At 31.7% G+C, this 18,351-nt stretch overlaps 2 protein-coding genes across 2 annotated transcripts in view; one reads left to right on the top strand and one right to left on the bottom strand.

Annotated features, from left to right (window-relative positions):
- The window catches only part of LOC125876254 (zinc transporter 5-like), a 624,828-nt gene extending 624,415 nt beyond the window's left edge, over positions 1–413 (bottom strand). Inside the window, exon 1 of the mRNA XM_049557384.1 lies at positions 83–413. Within this exon, the coding sequence (XP_049413341.1) occupies positions 83–193 (111 nt within the window). The 5' untranslated portion in view covers positions 194–413. The remainder of the gene's footprint in view (positions 1–82) is intronic.
- LOC125876257 (OVARIAN TUMOR DOMAIN-containing deubiquitinating enzyme 11-like) overlaps positions 1–18,351 on the top strand; it is a 752,025-nt gene that overhangs the window by 104,836 nt on the left and 628,838 nt on the right. The window lies entirely within an intron of this gene.

Here is an 18,351-nt window from a genome sequence, read left to right as displayed (position 1 = left end):
CCTTGCCCAGAACAGGAATACACACCCCGAGTGAACTCGCTACCAAAATGGAAGCGAGTGCTGCCATTTTGTACTTGAGTGCTTCTTTTTTGTTTCTGTCTTCATCCTCCGGATCACAACTACACTTGCCTAATACTATGGCGGGAAGAAGCAATAGAATGTACCAGAATATCATTTTTTCAAACTTTACCATGACTAATATTATTAAATATAGAAAACTAAGTCGAAAAGGGGCTTTTTATGTGATCCCAATGATAGTTTTGGGTGTTTTATGGAATACTATTGCTACACATGAAGTATCAAAAAAAAAAGAGAAAAATGATGAGAGAAAACCAAGAAAGATTTGCACAACTTGCTAATATATATATAGAAAATACTAAGTCATACAACTTGAAAAAGAAATAAAATATTACTTCCGATATTGTCCAAAAGTATGACTATTTGGACTTCTTTTTTTCTTTTTAAATTAAATAATTGGAATCATTAGCTATATATGTTGACTTGAACATACACAAATGATATTTTAATTTTTTTAAAAATAAAACTATACCCAAATTAACATCTAAAATTTATAAGTATTTTAGGATAGAAAAAGTATTGATAAATACAGAAGTCATTCACATAAATTAGGATAGAAAAAATACGGGAGTCATTTATATAAATTAGAATAAATAGAGTCCTAAAAATAAGAGTCATTTACATAGATTAAGATAGAAAGTTGATATGTAGTTATTGTGGATTTGTAGCAACCGGACATTTAAAAAGGGGGAAGAAATGAAGACATAATATGTTCACAATGGTGCGTGGATATAGAGTGATAGAGAAAAAATGAAGAGAAATAGAGCAAAAGAGTCAAAAATATGTCGACATATAACGAAGAGGAGACCACAAGTCAGTCTACATGTTGCTGTTGTGGCAAGTTTTTATTAGTTTTCATATCCTAAAGTATATCCCTCTTTATATTTATTATTATATGTAAAAAGTTCAAATATATCATTGAATCTTGAGAAAAGATTTATTTACGTCATTTATTTAAAATTTAGCTTATCTATGTTATTTTTGTTAGGTAAACTCACTAAACGATATACCATGATTAAAGCTGTCAAAATGGGCTGATCCAACCCAACCCAATCCAATCCAACCCAACCCAACCCAACTCAACCCTAACGGGCTAGAGAGTTAAATGGGTTGGGACGGGCAGACCCTTTTAATTAAAGGGCCTATAAAATAGCAGCTCAACCCAGCCCTAAGCGGGTCACGGGTTGGGACGGGTTGGCCCTTCAACCAAAAAACGAACAACATTTTCTTCTTAGAAAGGATACGAACGTTGATGTCCAATGAACACGACATCAATACATACATAAATTCATTCATGAATTACACATACTTCAATGAATATTTACAAAACAAATACATAATAGCCAAGATACAACATTCATAAGATTCATTCGAGCAAAAAAACATTACTTGATCGCTATTTTCATAAACAAGACAATAAGGAGAGGTGAAAAATTACGCATAAAAACAAATGTGAAAAAGGTCAAAAATTCATAGTTATGATGGAGTAATGGACTTGAGCTAATAAGAAAATTTAGTGGACTAATGACCCTAAAGTGTAAAAGATATGTAAAAAATATAGTCTTGATTTTATATTGATACTTTAAAAATATTTATTGACAAAATCTTAACAAGTAAAACACTACTTAAAATATATATAATAAATATTTTAAAAATTCACAACATGCGGGCTGACCTCTGAGGCTTGCGGATTGGCCTTACGAAACCAACCGGCCAAATGAGGTTGGGATAAAAGGTCTTGTTCCTAAATGGGCTGAAAAATTGAGCCCAATTCTATTTAATTCAAGGATTAAATTGGGCCGATCTAGCGGGTCAAATCCATTTTGACAGCTCTAACCATGATAAACGACTGAACAACTATAGTTGCAGAGTACTTCAGTTCACATAGATTTACAGATGGTACACTCACATTAAAAGAAGGAAAAAAAAAGTTTTTTTCTCGTGGTTTGACTTTTTCTTTGGTGGATTTTTTTTCTTTATACTCTCTCCGTCCATTTTTAATCGTCAGGATTTTCGTTTTTAGAGTCAAGCTATGAGAACTTTGACTAATATTTTACGATGTAACTTTTCATTATATTAATATGCAAAAAATTGTAATAGTACTTTTCGTATAGTTTTTGAATAACTAATTTTTTTTGTTTAAAATATCGAATTAATGTAATCTAATTTAACTTTGAAAATTAATCAAATTGATTTTCAAAAAACGCAACATGACAATTAAAAGTGGACGAACAGAGTAGCTTCCATTGTTTTTTAGGTTTCTATTTTAGAGACTTTGTTTTCACTTGTTTGTTGAGAAAATAACATTAAAAGCCAAACATTTTTTGTGTGGTTTTCCTATTTGTTTTCTGAAACCAAAGGTCGTCCATTTCATTTCAAATAAAAAATCTTGATCCCTCAAAACCATTTTATTTGACCAAAATCCAAATGTCTTGACAAATTGTGCCTAATGTAATGCTCCTTCCGTCCACTTTTAATTAATTGTCATGATTTTTTTTTTAGAGTTAAATGATAAAAATTTTGATTAACATTTTAAGATGTATTCTTTGATTATTGATATGCAAAAAATTGCAATTTATAGTATTTTTCGTATAGTTTTTGAATATCTAAATTTTTTATTTAAAATATCAAATTAATGTAATCTAATTTAACTTTAAAAAAATTGTCAAATTAACTTTCGAAAACTACAACAATTAAAGCTGAATTGAAGAGCAATAGCATAAAAACGTTTCCATTATTAGTCCAACTTGGTTAACTTTTTCAATGAAATTACATAAAGAAATAAAAAGATATCGAATTTCTAAAAAACATACAAACAAATTCAGTAGGAGGTGGATCCAGCATGTTATGTGCGGGTTCACATGAATGTAACTCTTATGTTTTTTGCTCAAATTTTATATACATTCACTAAATATTTATATATATTTAATTATGAATTCAATTATTATCTTATATAAATTTATAATTGTTATAAAAATTCATAAATTTTAAATTGTGTATCTGTCTCTAAAATTGAGACAGCCAATATCGACGAGTTCTGATTTCATTTCAATTCTTATGATATAAGATAAAGTACATTTAATTTTCAATTAATTAAAATGTGTAATTTTTTATCCCTTCATTTGTGTATATACAAATATTTAATGAATTATTAACCATTAAATTATTTAATTACACCTCCGTTATACTGAGTTCGTACTAAAATTCTATATTTGCATATAATTCTAAAAATGGTATAAACACAACACATGTCTCATATATAAAGGGTCCAAAATAAATATTTTAATAAGAAAGATTAAGTAGACTATTTGGTCAAAGCTTCGAGAGGCAAAAAGTTTTTTTTTTTTTTAAATGCTTATTTTTAAAAAAGGAAAAGGATTAAAAATGTCCTCAGCATATTAGAAATACTTTAAAAATGTCATTCTTCAACCTATTCATTCAAATTTGCCATTTTTTTTAACTATTGAGTCTAAAATGCGCTTAATCTATTACAAAATAGAAGAATCTTGAAAAAGATTTGAAAGAATCTTGCTTGGAAATCGTATGTTTTAATTTAATTTTCCTTAGGGTTTTGTCTTGGGTTTTGAGAGAAAAGCAAATGAGAAATTAAGAGATGAAATTTGATTAATTTTTCTGTAGGATCGAGTTTACTGGTAAAAATCCTGAAATTCAAGTGGGTGTAGATTTTATACTTTATCCATTCAAATTAACAAATCATTCGTCACTTGACAAAAAAAGAAATTATTACTGTGGTTAAACTTATGTGGTCATTTCGTAGCATGATAAGAAATAAGTTATTTATGTATTAATTTTTGTACAGCTTATACGACGTTTCGTTGATAATTCAGAAATTCACATAACTAGCTAATATATGTATAAGTTATGAGTGAATCTATGTATTATTTTATATAGGATATAAAAGGTTGAATAACTAATATACATGTTTAACTAATTAATACGTGTATAACTAAAACCTTGACAACATAGTACATAAATTCCCTCATTACTAAATTTTACTTTATTAATACATACGTAATTAACCAGCTACCAAACGACTCCATGGAATTGAGAATTGTCAACACCACAATATGGCAAGAAGACTTGAGTTTCATAGACTTCCAAAAGATTCTTCCATCAGAACAGTGAGTGTACTCTGTGGACCAAAACGCGTTCCCTAGTTGTGTCAATCAATTATGAGATTTTTATGTCTCAACATTGATTTATTTATTATGAAAATGGGTCATGTTCGTACCCGTTATGGCATTCATCCCAATCTCATCATAGGTAACTTAAATTATTTTTTCTTATGAATAAATTATTGACAAATAGAGGATTTAATAGCTCAAGCAAAAGTAAGTCTTAATTAAAAGATTTTCATGAAAATCAAAATAACATAGAAGTGATTATGAAAGTGAGTTTTATACTGTCCTATTTAGTGTTCAAAAACAAGTAATCTAATTCTTCTCAAGATTAGAGCTAGCAATTAATAATAACAACAGTTGATTTCAACACAATTTTCGACTATAGTCCATATAAAATAAGAATCAGACTACCCTTTCAGCACCTAAACACATATATAACTTCATGTATCTCAACAAACTACAATAACAAATAATGAATGCAATGCAATGCATGTATTGTGTATACATTCATTTGGACTCACAAGGTTTCTATACTGGACAGGCGTGACATTTCAATCTACATAAAAACAATAATAGATTCAAGATACATACTCCCTCTCCCTCTGTCCCTAATTATTTGTCCAATTTTCCTTTTTTACTTGTCCATTTTGACAAATCAAGAAATGACAATTTCTTTTTATCTATTATACCCTCAATTAATTACTTTTAAAAAGGTAGAACTTCTTCAAAATTTTAAATTCTTAATTCATCCACTTTATAATTAATAGGGGTAATTAAAATGGTAACTCACTATGTCAATTATTTTTTTTTAATAGATATGTCAATTCAAGAATGGACAAGTAATTAAGGACAGAGGGAGTATAACTCATAGAAGTCAATCAATTCGTTGCTTCTTCATAAATACAATGGAGACGTACAATACCTATCCCAATATACACATTTCAAGTCAATACAACTCATAAAAGTCAATCAATTCATTTGTTACTTTATCCTCACTTTCAACCTTCTCATGTTCATACACAAACATCATATCAACTTAACCTACAACTAAAACAAGATTAATCATCACAAGATATTATCATAATCAGACTCTAAATTACTAAAGAAGAGTAAAAACTGTAGAAATTTCACGTCTAGGATTAGAGAAATCAAGGATTGTATTGATGATAATAATGTTGAGTTACAAACTCCTTATATAGGAGAAGAGTCCAATTCTAGCTATACTAGGAATCCTACTACAACACAAATATATTATTTACACGAGTAGTCTTATACTATAACTCAAAATACCTTATCCTAGTTGACTACACGAATCAATAGTTTAGTTGTACATAATTTAGGATTCAGTAGTTTAGTTCTAGTATGACTCTAACTCGTCAGTTTCAGTGGACCTGTTCCTTTGACGTGTTCCATCAGGCTTAAGGCTTCCTTCAACACTTGCCCTCATGCTAGTGAGTGGAGGAATTATGACCCCTAGCTTACTGCGAAACCCAGAAAAAACCTGTTTTGTTAAGGCTTTGGTATGAATATCTGCTAGCTGATCCTTAGACCTCACAAACTGAGTAAGAAGTTGTCCCCTGACCACCTTCTCACGAACAAAATGATAGTCCGTTTCAACATGTTTGGTTCTAGCATGCATAACTGGATTAACCGTCATGTACAAGGCACTCATGTTATCACAATACAATGTAGGAACAAATTGAAGGAGCACTCCAAGGTCATAAAGAAGATGCATGATCCAAGTCATCTCTGCTGTAGTGGAGGCTAGTGCTCTATACTCAGCTTCAGCACTTGATCGGGCTACTGTGGTCTGTTTCTTGGAAGTCCAAGAAATACAATTTGCACCTAGATAGATGTTATAACCTGTAGTTGATTTCCTAGTGGTGGTATAACCTCCCCAATCAGCATCTGAGTATCCATACAACCTACATGGTGATTGTGAAATAATTTTGAGTCCAAAGTGTATAGTACCTTTGATGTACCTGAGAATCCCTTTTACCCCTTAAAGATGTTCAATGTTTGGACTTTGCATAAATTGGCTTGCTAAATTCACAGCATGAGCGATATTAGGTTTTGTGAGGGTCAAATACTGAAGGCTCTCTACTATCATTCTTTACAAGGGGGCATCTACAAGACTTCCCACAGCTTCATGCAAACCATGATTTTGAGCCAAAAGAGTGGCTACAACCTTTGTCAAAGTCATCTCTGTCTTGGCCAGCAACTTAACAACATACTTGCTTTGACTTAAGTGAATTCCTCCTTCAAAATACTTAACCTCAACTCCTAGAAAGAAGTGTAAAAGGCCAAGATCTTTCATAGCAAACTCATTCTCAAGTTGTAGAACTAAATCTGAGACATGTGATAGATTACTTCATGTGACAATAATATCATCCACATATAACAAGAGAAATATTTTGCATCTGTGAGTTTGCAAAGTAAATAAGAAAGGGTCAGCCTTACTACAAATGAAACCAAGGTGTAAGAGATGCATGTTAAACCTATCAAACCAGGTTCTTGTTGCTTGTTTAAACCATGCAGTGCCTTTTTAAGTAGACACACATGCTGAGGATACCTGGGATCAATAAATCCAGGAGGTTGACTCATGTACACCTCATCTTGTAGGAAACCATGGAGAAAAGCATTTTTGACATCTAGTTGTCTAACTTCCCACTTTGAGCTTACACCAATGAAAAGAACCACCCTAATAGTTGTGGATTTAACCACATGGCTAAATATTTCTTCAAAGTCTACCCTTTCAAGCTACAAGAATCCTCTTGCCACAAGTCTGGCCTTGTATATATCTATTGTTCCACCAACTTTTAATTTTATCTTGAACACCCATTTTAAGCCAACCAAATTTATACCAGGAGATTTGGGCACCAATATCCATGTCTTGTTAGTATGTAATGCATTGATTTCCTCTTGCATTATTGCAAGCCAATGAGGTGACCTATGTGCTTCCTTAGTAGTATTTAGTTCCTTCGAAATTTCTTTGCTGCTGTTAGCAACAAGTGATAAGTGATGTTTCTTCACCTTGTGTCTAGTGATCATATGATGCCCTTGTAGTGTAGGAAGTACCTCAACTAGTACATCAACTAAAGTAGTTTATTGGAGTGTAGTATCGTCAAGTTGATGGTCAACTGGTACATCGACCACAGTAGGTGATTAGACTGGACCTGTAAGTTTAACATGTTCCTCACTGCCACTAGAAGATCTGAAATCTGCAGCTAAAGTTTCAGTACTACTGTATGAATCATCACTGTCAACCTGTTTCTCATGATCATCGTCTGATCCTTCACCTGAGAGGTCAATAGTACTCTCATCATCAAGGAGTATAAGGGTTGTTATAGTAGCATTATCACCAATAACTTGTATACTATCAGCCTATACTTCCCCTGAATTATCATGTGTCTGCAGTTTAGAGAAAGATTCAACAACAGTAGTAAGGTGAGGTGAGACATCAATGGTAGTGTGAGATTGATTTGGAGACACATATGGTAATGTGTTTTCATCAAACACAACATGTCTGGATATGTAAACCCTCCTTGTAGACGGATGATAACATCTATATCCTTTGTGTAAGTTGTTGTATCCTATGAACACACAAGGATAAGTCCTTGGATTGAACTTGTTGCTAACCTTGATATATGAAAAATATTTACACCCAAATACCTTTAGACTGTTGTAATCGGGTTGTTCTCCATACAACTTAACAAATGGAGTCGCCACCTTTAAGACTGATTAGGGTAGTCTATTAATAAGGAACACTATTGTGAGAAAAGCCTCTACCCATAGAAACAATGGTAGGTTAGCATGAAATAGTAGAGTTAAGCCAGTTTCCACAATATGCATATGTTTTCTTTTTGAAACACCATTTTGTTCAGGTGTGTGAGGACATGAAATATGTCTCACAATGGCACAATCTTCGAAATGCTTGATGAAGATCCACTGGCCACATGTTGTTTGACGTGTTTCAATCGTGTGCAGCAGTTAAAACATAGAGATTGTTGTCTTCCAAAGCATAAAGTCAATTCCTTTTAGATCCATTGGCCAGCAGTGTCCTTGTCTTCTTGTCCTTTATAACAAAGTTAGTTTTATCAAATTCAAGTGTGCAACAATTATCATTTGCAGGCTTACTAACTGAGAGTATATTTTTATTAATCTTAGGAACTATAAGAACTTTTTTTTAGACCTGATTCGATATGTTCCCAACATGTGTTATGTCTAACTTTGATCCATTTCCAATAATGATTTTATCTGGCCAATTGTAGTGTTTAAGATCAATTAGGATACCTGCGTTATGTGTCATATGGCTACTTGCTCCTGAGTCCACATACAAGGTGTCATCACTAGTGTTTTATAGATTAGTAGCAACCAATGATTGTGGTAGCTTATTTGCGGCTTGGTAAGAGTAATCCCACCTGTAAAAACACTTACGAGTAGTATGGTTATTCCTACGACAAATTTGACACGCATAAGTATTGTTCCTCTCATGACTTCCACTTAAAGGACTGTTCTGAGGACCTGGTCCATTTCTGCTGTTATAAGAACCCGTTCCTTGTCCAGCAGGCCTGAAGCCTCTTTCTCTAGAATTGAAGTTATTGTTTCCTCTTCTTTGAGAGTAGTTTCCTCTTCCCCTGCCCCTTTGGGCATAGAATGTCATGTTATGATTTTGTTGTGGCACTTTTTATTCATCCTCCCTCATATCAAAACCGAGAGCATTAATAAATTGATTAAGAGTAGAATATGGTGCCTTACCTAGCATGACAGTCTTGAAGGTCTTGTACTTAAGACCTAGACCTCTAGCAAAATTAATCACTTTGCTATCTTAATCTACAAGCTTGTGAATAGCTGCAAGGCCATCACATATGCCTTTGAATTCCTTTACATATTCATCAATTGTTTTGGTTCTTAGCTTCATAGTACTTTGCAGTTGTTGTTTGAGTTGGAACTCCTTATCTTTTGTTGCTTGAAGATAAGCTTCTTCCAAACATTCCCACATCTCCTTGGCAGTTGAGCATCCTACGATAAAGTATATGTTTTCTTCTGTCAAAGTGCCTAAGATCCAAATCCTTAGCAACACATCCTTCTTCTCTCAGTTATCAATAATGTTGTTGTCTTCTGCACCCTTCTCGCCTAATACAACTTTCTCAGTAGTCTGTTTAGTGGAATAGGTACCTTTAGTTGGTTTTGTGATGAGGTAGGTTAATCTCATCACTTGAATCAACTGATACATTTGTGTCCTCCATATAAGATAGTTCGTTGGCTTAAGTTTAATGGAGCAGGACGAAATAAGATGATGAAGTGAGGAGGTCGAAAGAGTGTTGGTCGAAGGGGCCATTGCAATTCGATATTGTGGTTGTTTTGATTTTTATCTAATACGTTAAAGAGCGGAAAAACTTTAATGCTCTGATATCATGTAGAAATCTCACGTCTAGGATCAGAGAAATTAAGGATTGTATTGATGACAATAATGTTGAGTTACAAGCTCCTTATATAGGAGAAGAGTCATATTCTAGCTATACTAGGAATCCTACTACAACACCAATATATTATTTATATGAGTAGTCTTATACTATAACTCAAAATACCTTATCCTAGTTGACTACACGAATCAGTAGTTTAGTTGTACATAATTTAGGATTCTGTAGTCTAGTCCTAGTATGACTCTAACTTGTCAGCCAACTTCAGTGGACCTGCTCCTTTGACGTGTTCGATCAGGCTTCCTTCAACAAAAAACATCAACCAGCTCGTACATGAATCAAATAAGCCACACATTCTTTAAAGCATGCATACAAGCCATGGAATCATTCCAAACAAGTAAAATATTCAAATAACTTATAATAATGATATCAGTATCTACATAAATGCTCATCATCTCATATTAATATGTCAACTTTCCTTTTTAAAAATTATATATATAAAGTAGTTAATTATAAAACTCATTGCTAATTCTATGTAGCCACAAATTATCCAAAAAAATTGTTAGCTACAAGTAATTTATTGACGAAATTTATAGGTAATTCTAGCTTTTAGCTCCTTTTTGTTTATGTAACTTATTCAATCCCTTTATATCCCAAGTAGTTATTTTCGTATTGGAATGAATAGAGAAGAAGATCCTTGTTCAAACATACTTATATTTGGGTCACTAAGAAAGGATAAATTGAACTACTAATGAATTTTGTCGCAATTCATTGTTAAATTGCTCGTAGCTAATAAAATTTGAGACGAATTTTATAATTTTTGGGTCGTTAATTTGTATTTTTTTTAATAATAGATCTTGAACCTTGATTTGGGAAGGCAGTCTCCCTATGATATCCTCAATAAGAACCTAGCAAAGGAAAAACAACCAACTTGTGTGGTACACTTATCAACATACATTAAACTGAGAACAACTGTGAAGAAATTTCCAAAATTTGAATCAAAAGTGTCTAACATGAACACTTTATTAGGAGTTGAGGTATTCAATTGAAACATATTAATTTGAATGTTTAAATGAGATATCTTGATATTAATTTGAGTGTCTAATGAGATATCTTGATATTAATTTGAGTGTCTAAATGAGATATCTTGATATTAATTTGAGTGTCTAAATGAGATATCTTGATAAGCGGAGTTGGTTATGTAGTATTAAAAACAGGTGCAAAGAAGAAAAGTGATACTCTATTTCAATTTAGGTGAGATATAATTTGATCACTTGATAAAGAGTTTAAGAAATAAAAAAGACTTTTGAAATTTTTCATGTAAAATAAATGTTTATGTAGCTACAATATACAAATCATTTTATTAAAATTAAAATAGACAATTATTACTAAATATAAAATGTGTTATTTTTTTTTTAGAGACCGACTAAAAAAATGTATTTACTAAAAAGAGTCCTTATGGTTTTGAGATTTCCCAGAAGCACCTAATGCTATTCCAATTATTGTGACAGAGTGCACTATTATTCCCACTCCCAGAAATTAATGTTACACAAACAAAATAAAGCGTACGTACGTGATAGTGATCAATCATCTTTTTTATTTTCTTTGAGAATAAGGAAAAGTACTATGCTATTATCATATTACTGAAGATTGTAAAGAAACTATGCTTTCAAAAATCATCTTTTTTTTAATACTCCCTATGCTACAATTTGATTGTTCTATTTTAATTTAATACGGAGTTTAAGAAAATAAATAATTTTTTTGAATGTAGTAATGTCAAACTAAAGATACGTGTTGTAATGTACAAAAAAAATTAATCTTGTTGTTTTAAACATGTCATGTAGAAAGTTAGAATTAAAAAGTTGTCAAAAAAAAGAGACATTCTTTTTTAGATAGACTAAAAAGGAAAGTAGGACAAACAAATTGAAATAGATGAGTATATAATTTGGTTAATATACTAATTAGAGAATGTAAGAAAATCATACAGGATTAAATAGAGGAAAATAAAAAGGCAATATCTTAGATTGTTCAAGAATTATTATTAATTTGAATAGAAAACAATTAAAATAAAGGGAAAAGGCTGAAATATGCCATCAAACTTTTAGAAAAGACTTATTTATGTCACCGTTAAAGTTTGGCTCATCTATGCCATTACTGTTTAAGAAAAGGCTCATTCATGCCATTATTTTTTAACAGTGGTTTTGCAAAACCATTTTTTACACATGTCCAATTATAATTCGGCCACGCCATTATTATTTTTTTAATAAAAAAATCAAAATTGTGAACAAATATTGAATTAAAATAAGGGCAAATTACAGTAATCACATACTTTTAAGGCAAAATTACAATCTATCCCTTAAAAGTTTATAATTACAAAAATCTCTCTAACGGATACAATAATATAAGCGCTAATACATTAATCTGATGCGCGATATACATTAATCGTTAAGTAAGATACATTACATTTTATACTTGATATACTAATCTGATGCGCGAGATACAATAATATAAGCGCTGATACACTAATCTGATGCGCGAAAATGAGGAATTTTGGAAATTTGTAAAACTTATAGGGGATAATGGTAATATGTAAACTAAAATGTGAAATTTCTGTAATTTTTCCTTAAAAAAAAAAATCCAGCCAAGTAAAGACCCACCCAAATTTTAAAAAAGTCACTATAACCCATCAGTAACCCATCCTTTCATTCTTCTTTTCCAAGCTTCTCCAAGTTTCAGGCGGTTCAGATGGAGAGAAAATACATTCTTGTGGGTAGATTGCACAATTCCTTATTTTTTCTGAAAGAACAAAAAGTTGAAGTAGTCTCTATTGTAGAAGGATTTCCGACAAGACTCTACCAAGTGAACTCTGAAGTATTTTCCATCCTGTGTCTTCTGGTTTCAGAAAGCTTCATAGAGGGAATTTTAATTAAAAGTAAATGAAAGGATTGGGTTACTAGTGAGTTATAGGGATTTTTTAAAATTTGGGTGAGTTATTTTAATTCAATTTTTGTTCACAATTTTGATTTTTTAATTAAAAAAATAATAATGACGTCGTCGAATTATAATTGGACACGTGTAAAAAATGATTTTGCAAAATCACTGTTAAAAAATAATGGCATGAATGAGTCTTTTCTTAAACAGTAATGACATAAATGAGCCAAACTTTTAACGGATGACATAAATGAATCTTTTCTAAAAGTTCGACGGCATATTTGAGCCTTTTCCCTAAAATAAAAGATATTCCTTTTAAGATTTAAAGTTGAGAGTTTTCAATTTGAAAATACATAGTTGTTCACTATTGATTTGACACCGAGATTAAGAATCAATAAATGATCGGAGTAATTTTACCAAATCACCCTTATTAAATATAAGTCATTTAAACATGGAAAAATAGATAGTATTTAATAGCAAGGATAAAATAGACACAAAATGGTAAGTTATTTATTTGCTTTATAAACTGAATAAATATTATTGAACATTCCAAAATAATATAATGAAAAAGTAAAAATAAACGGAGAAAGTATATTATTTCATTTTACGTTACTGAATAATGAATCTCTCACAATAAGTATAAGTTCTATTCTTAAAAAGAAATTAAAAAAAATCCTTGATTCATCATTTTGCAAGTAATATAAATTCCTTTTAAAAATATCATGAAATTTTGGACTTATTAAAATAATCATTACCCGGATTAAGTTCTCTTTATATTGAATTATAGATAGTCTAAAAAATATTTATACTGTCAAATCATTAATTATATATATAACTATAATAATAATAATTAGTACTCCCTCCGTTTCAAAAAGAGTGGTCTGGTTTGACTTGGCACGAAGTTTAAGAAATTAAAGAAGACTTTTGAATCTTGAGGTCCTAAATTAAAGTTATGTCAAATGTACAAAATTGTCCTTAATCTTGTGGTTTTAAACATGTCACGTGGAAAACAAAAAGTAAAATATTACCAAAAAAGGAAAGAGATCATTCTCTTTTAAACTGACTAAAAAGGAAAGAATGTCATTATTTGTGAAACGGAGGGAGTAGTTCAAAATAGAGGCAATACGTGCAAAAACTTGTAGAATATGCTAGTTTGGGCCGCAAATGGCATAGCGAATATTATTATGCTTTTGTTTAGAAAATTTTAGAAATAGCAAACATAACATACATAATAAGGCTCTTCAACTATAATTTTGATAATTGCACTCTATAGCTATAATTCTATTTACTATGAAAGTTGTGGTTTGTATATTTTTGCTCATTTGAATATTTCGCTTGCGAATATACAAATATGGCAAAGTATATACAAATTATGTATTTATAAATTTAGAAATTTTTCAGAACTCCGTTAATCATATATTTCGCTTGCCAATATACAAACAGGGTAATTTATTAAGATTTTTTCATAAATCGTATACAAATAGCATATACAAATTTCTGGATTATTTATATAATCAGGAACCGAATTAAATCAGACACATAGCAAGAATTGTTGTAGCCGCAATTTATAATTTTCTTAAACTGTAGCTATTGTACCCAATATAGGCTAAATATTTGCTATTTTGCATAATTTTTCCATTTTTTTTGGGATAACGATAATCTCAATGATAACACAGAATTAACAACTCCAAGAATTGATACTAGAGTTTGAAGGTTTGAGTAGAATATGTTGAAGCTTCAAGCTCCATAAATAATTTATGGACTTCAAATTTGTACACATGCAAATTCTAAAAAAAGTTCATGGAATTGAAAAGTGTGTTGATACCACTTGTTGGGTTATGAAGGGTGATTAGGGCGTCATGCGGAAGCTTGCAAATAATATGGTTGATAAATTAGACGACAAATAAAACTATACTAAAAGATATAATATTATTATTTGATATGACCATTGGTCTACATAATTAAAAACTAATAAAAAACATAAAAACTGTAGAGAGAAAATTTCCCCATAAACAAAACTCTTAAACAACTATATTGTGGATTATATTGTTATTGTGTTAGAAGAAACAAACATATATTTATAGAGTCCTAAAACATTTTCTTACTAGAAAAGGAGTTCTAAAAGGAGAGAATAAACCAAATATGAAAGAATATTATATTTTCCTTTCAGGAAAAGTAAAAACATTTATGGTAATGTTTTGTCTTTTTTTTAAGGAAAAATAAATTTTAAATTACGGTAAGAAAATCAGGGCAAAACCCTAACAAATATTATATATACTCCAAATCTTCTCTACTTCCAATAATCAATTTCATGACTCTTAAACCTTTTGCATTTAATACTTGATGAACCACAGGGAAAACAACACGAGCTCCTTTATATTGTGCTAGAGTATATTGCACTTTCATCATGTTACGTTGGAATTTCATTTCATTTGTTGGAATTTTTAAATTCCAACATACTATATATGAATTTTTTTTTTATCCAACAATCGTTTCAGGAATTATTCTACTATATCTTAAGTATTTTTATGCAAATATTTTTAGTTATATTTCAAAACGGTGATTAAACTCTACTGAGCAGTCTAAAAGGTGGTTACCCCACCTAAATTTTGCATTTTTCTTCTTCTTTGTTCACATAATCACAGGGTACCAAAGTGACTTGGGAGAATGTGAGGCCAAAACAGAGCCGTATCCAAAATTTCAGGATGATGAGTATACTTTTATGAAAAAGTGAATCTAATAGATTTGATATTTAGGTTCTTTTCATTGAAAAAAGTTAAAATTTTAAAATAATAGGTTTAAAATTGAAATGTTAATTAATTATAATGTCAAAAGTGCTATCAATAACCCACTTAGAGAGGTGTTACCCAATTTTAGAAAGAAAAATTGAACAAGATAGATATAAAATTTCAATTTCTAACCTCACTAAGAGGTGCACCAATCATCGTCACATTATATGATACTTCGTGTGTGAGTTCACACATCTATATTTAACAAAAAATTAAAAAATATAACACTACTATATATGATTTCGGGAGGAAAGCATGGGTTCACGTGATCCCAATGACCCCCTCCTGCCTACTTGTTTATGTTGGGTTTTGGGCCTTTTTCCCTTTCTATGTGGATAAATAAAAGTCCAAGGTTTTGGGTCTTCCTTCCTTTCCTTTGTGGATAAATTTAGCCCAAATTTAACTAGCTCAGTTTTGCCCATAAGCCCAATATTATGGTGCATATGTAAAACTTTCTTTTAGGTCTTATGTGAGAAGAATCACAAGAGATTGAGAGCAGCCATATAGAGAGAAAAGTGAGAAAGTGCAAATTTTCACACAAGCCCTAGCAGCCTATTTCAAATCCGCTTCATTTGTTGTCCAATTGAGCTGATTTTTGGATTGGACAACTTGTTCTTATCAACTTAATCTTTGATTGGGAACTGAGAGAGGGTGATTTGGAGTCCTGTAGCTCCAGATTTTAGCTCGTGAACAGTAGCTGTGATTTGGGTATTCTTAGCTCCTTTTTGTTTCTCTAGTTTTTTGTGCTATCTTGTAGTTTTGTTGCTCATTGCTTGACACTTTGTCGGTGATCATTTTGGAGAACACTTTTGTAACTCTTGTTGATTATAGTGGAACTTTGGCCTTGTGGATTTTACTCTTCACACCGAAGAGGTTTACCACGTTAAACTTTAGTGTCTCGTGTGTTGATTTATTTTTCTTGCTTGGTTGATTTGTTTGCTGCCCAAACAATTTTATTCTTGCATTATTTTGTCTTCTCTTGGTTCAAATAGAAGGGAAAGTTTTGACTTGGGTTTTCTTCCGCTATTACTCTATCGTGTACATTTATTTCGTGCTTGCCTTTCCCAACAAAGTGGTATCAGAGCATTGGTTTGTTGTTGATTATCTATTTGAATGATGGAGTCAAATATGAATACTTGTTAAAGACAAGATGAAAAATTTTCTATTTGTCAAGAAAATGCATCTACTTGTGTTTGATTCTAATAAACCCGAATCTATGAATGATGAGGATTGAGAATTTGAGCATTTACAGGTTTGTGGTTATATTAGACAATGTGTTGAAGATAATGTTAGAAATCACATTGTGAATGAGACACATGCCAGGAGTTTGTGGGACAAACTTGAGACACTATATGCTTCGAAGACTGGCAACAATAAATTATTTTTGTTGAAATAATTGATGAACATCAGGTATAAAGAGGGTACTCCTATTTCTGATCATATTAATGATTTTCAGGGTGTTCTTGACCAGCTGTCCGGAATGGGTGTAAAATTCGATGAAGAAATTCAAGGACTATGGCTTTTTAACACTCTGCCAGACTCTTTTAAAACTCTTCGAGTTTCTTTGACTAATTCTGCTCTTAGTGGTGTTGTGACCATGGAATATGCTACGAGTGGTGTCTTAAATGAAGAGATGAGAATAAGATCTCAAGGGTCATTTTCTTCTACTTCACACTCCGATGTTTTGGTTATTGAAGATAGGGGAAGAAGCAAGTTTAGAGGTCAGAATGACAGTGACAAAAGTAGAGGAAAGTCAGATCTAGATTAAAGAATGTTACATGTGACTATTGCCACAAGAATGGGCATATCAAGAAATATTGTTTCAAGTACAAGAGAGATATGAAATAATAAAAGAAAAAAGGCGATAATGAAAATCATGTTGTTGTTGTTGCTAACGATGACCTTCTTGTTTCTTGTGATGAAAATACCGTCAATCTTGTTTGCGACGAGTCTAGCTGGTTTGTAGATTCTGGTGCTACTTCTCATGTCATGCCCAGGAAGGAATTATTTTCTTCTTATACTCCAGGTAATTTTGGGATGTTGAAAATGGAAAATAATCATGAGGTTGCGGTTCTTGGTATTGGGACAGTTTGTTTGGAAAGTAATAATGGTTCCAAAATAGTTCTCAATAATGTCAAGCATGCTTCAGATGTTCGCTTGAATTTAATTTCTGTTGGATACCTTGATGATGAGGGTTATGTTAATACCCTTGGTGCTGGCCAGTGAAAGCTTACAAGAGGTTCGATGGTGGTAGTATGTGGTGACAAGTTGTCTAACTTGTACATTTTTCAGGGCTCCATTCTCAAAGGCTCAGTAAATGTGGTGAAGAATGATACTTCATCATTGTTATGGCATAGAAGACTGATTCATATTAGCAAGAAGGGGATGGACAATTTGGCTAAGAAGAATTTACTTTCTGGAGTGAAACAAGCAAAGTTGAACAAGTGTGTCCATTGCCTAGCCGGTAAACAGAAAATAGTTTCTTTTCAGAGTCATCCGCCTTCAAGAAAGCTTGATTTGTTGGAGTTGGTACATTCTGATTTGTGTGGTCCTTTTAAGGTAAAGTCTTATGGTGGTGCACTTTACTTTGTAACTTTTATTGATGATCATTCTCGCAAACTCTGGGTAATCTCTTTGAAGTCCAAGGATCAGGTACTTGATGTGTTCAAGAATTTTCAGGCCTTGGTTGAGATAAAGAAAGAGAAGAAATTGAAATGCATCCGTTCTGATAATGGTGGTGAGTATATTGATCCTTTTGATAGATATTGCAGAGAGCAGGGTATTTGACATTAGAAAATTCCTCTGAAGACTCCTCAGCTAAATGGTTTAGCGGAGAGGATGAATAAAACTCTTGTTAAGAGGGTTAGATGTATGTTTTCAGATGCTAAGCTGCCAGATTCCTTTTGAGCAGAAGCACTTAATACTGCTACCTATTTTATCACTTTATCTCATGTTGTTGCTTTGAATAGTGATGTTCCTGACAGAGAT

The sequence above is a fragment of the Solanum stenotomum genome, chromosome 9, assembly GCF_019186545.1.
Source record: "Solanum stenotomum isolate F172 chromosome 9, ASM1918654v1, whole genome shotgun sequence".
NCBI classification, from domain to species: Eukaryota; Viridiplantae; Streptophyta; class Magnoliopsida; order Solanales; family Solanaceae; genus Solanum; species Solanum stenotomum.
The sequence above is the reverse complement of the archived record's forward strand: the minus strand, read 5'-3'. Positions and strand labels throughout refer to the sequence as shown.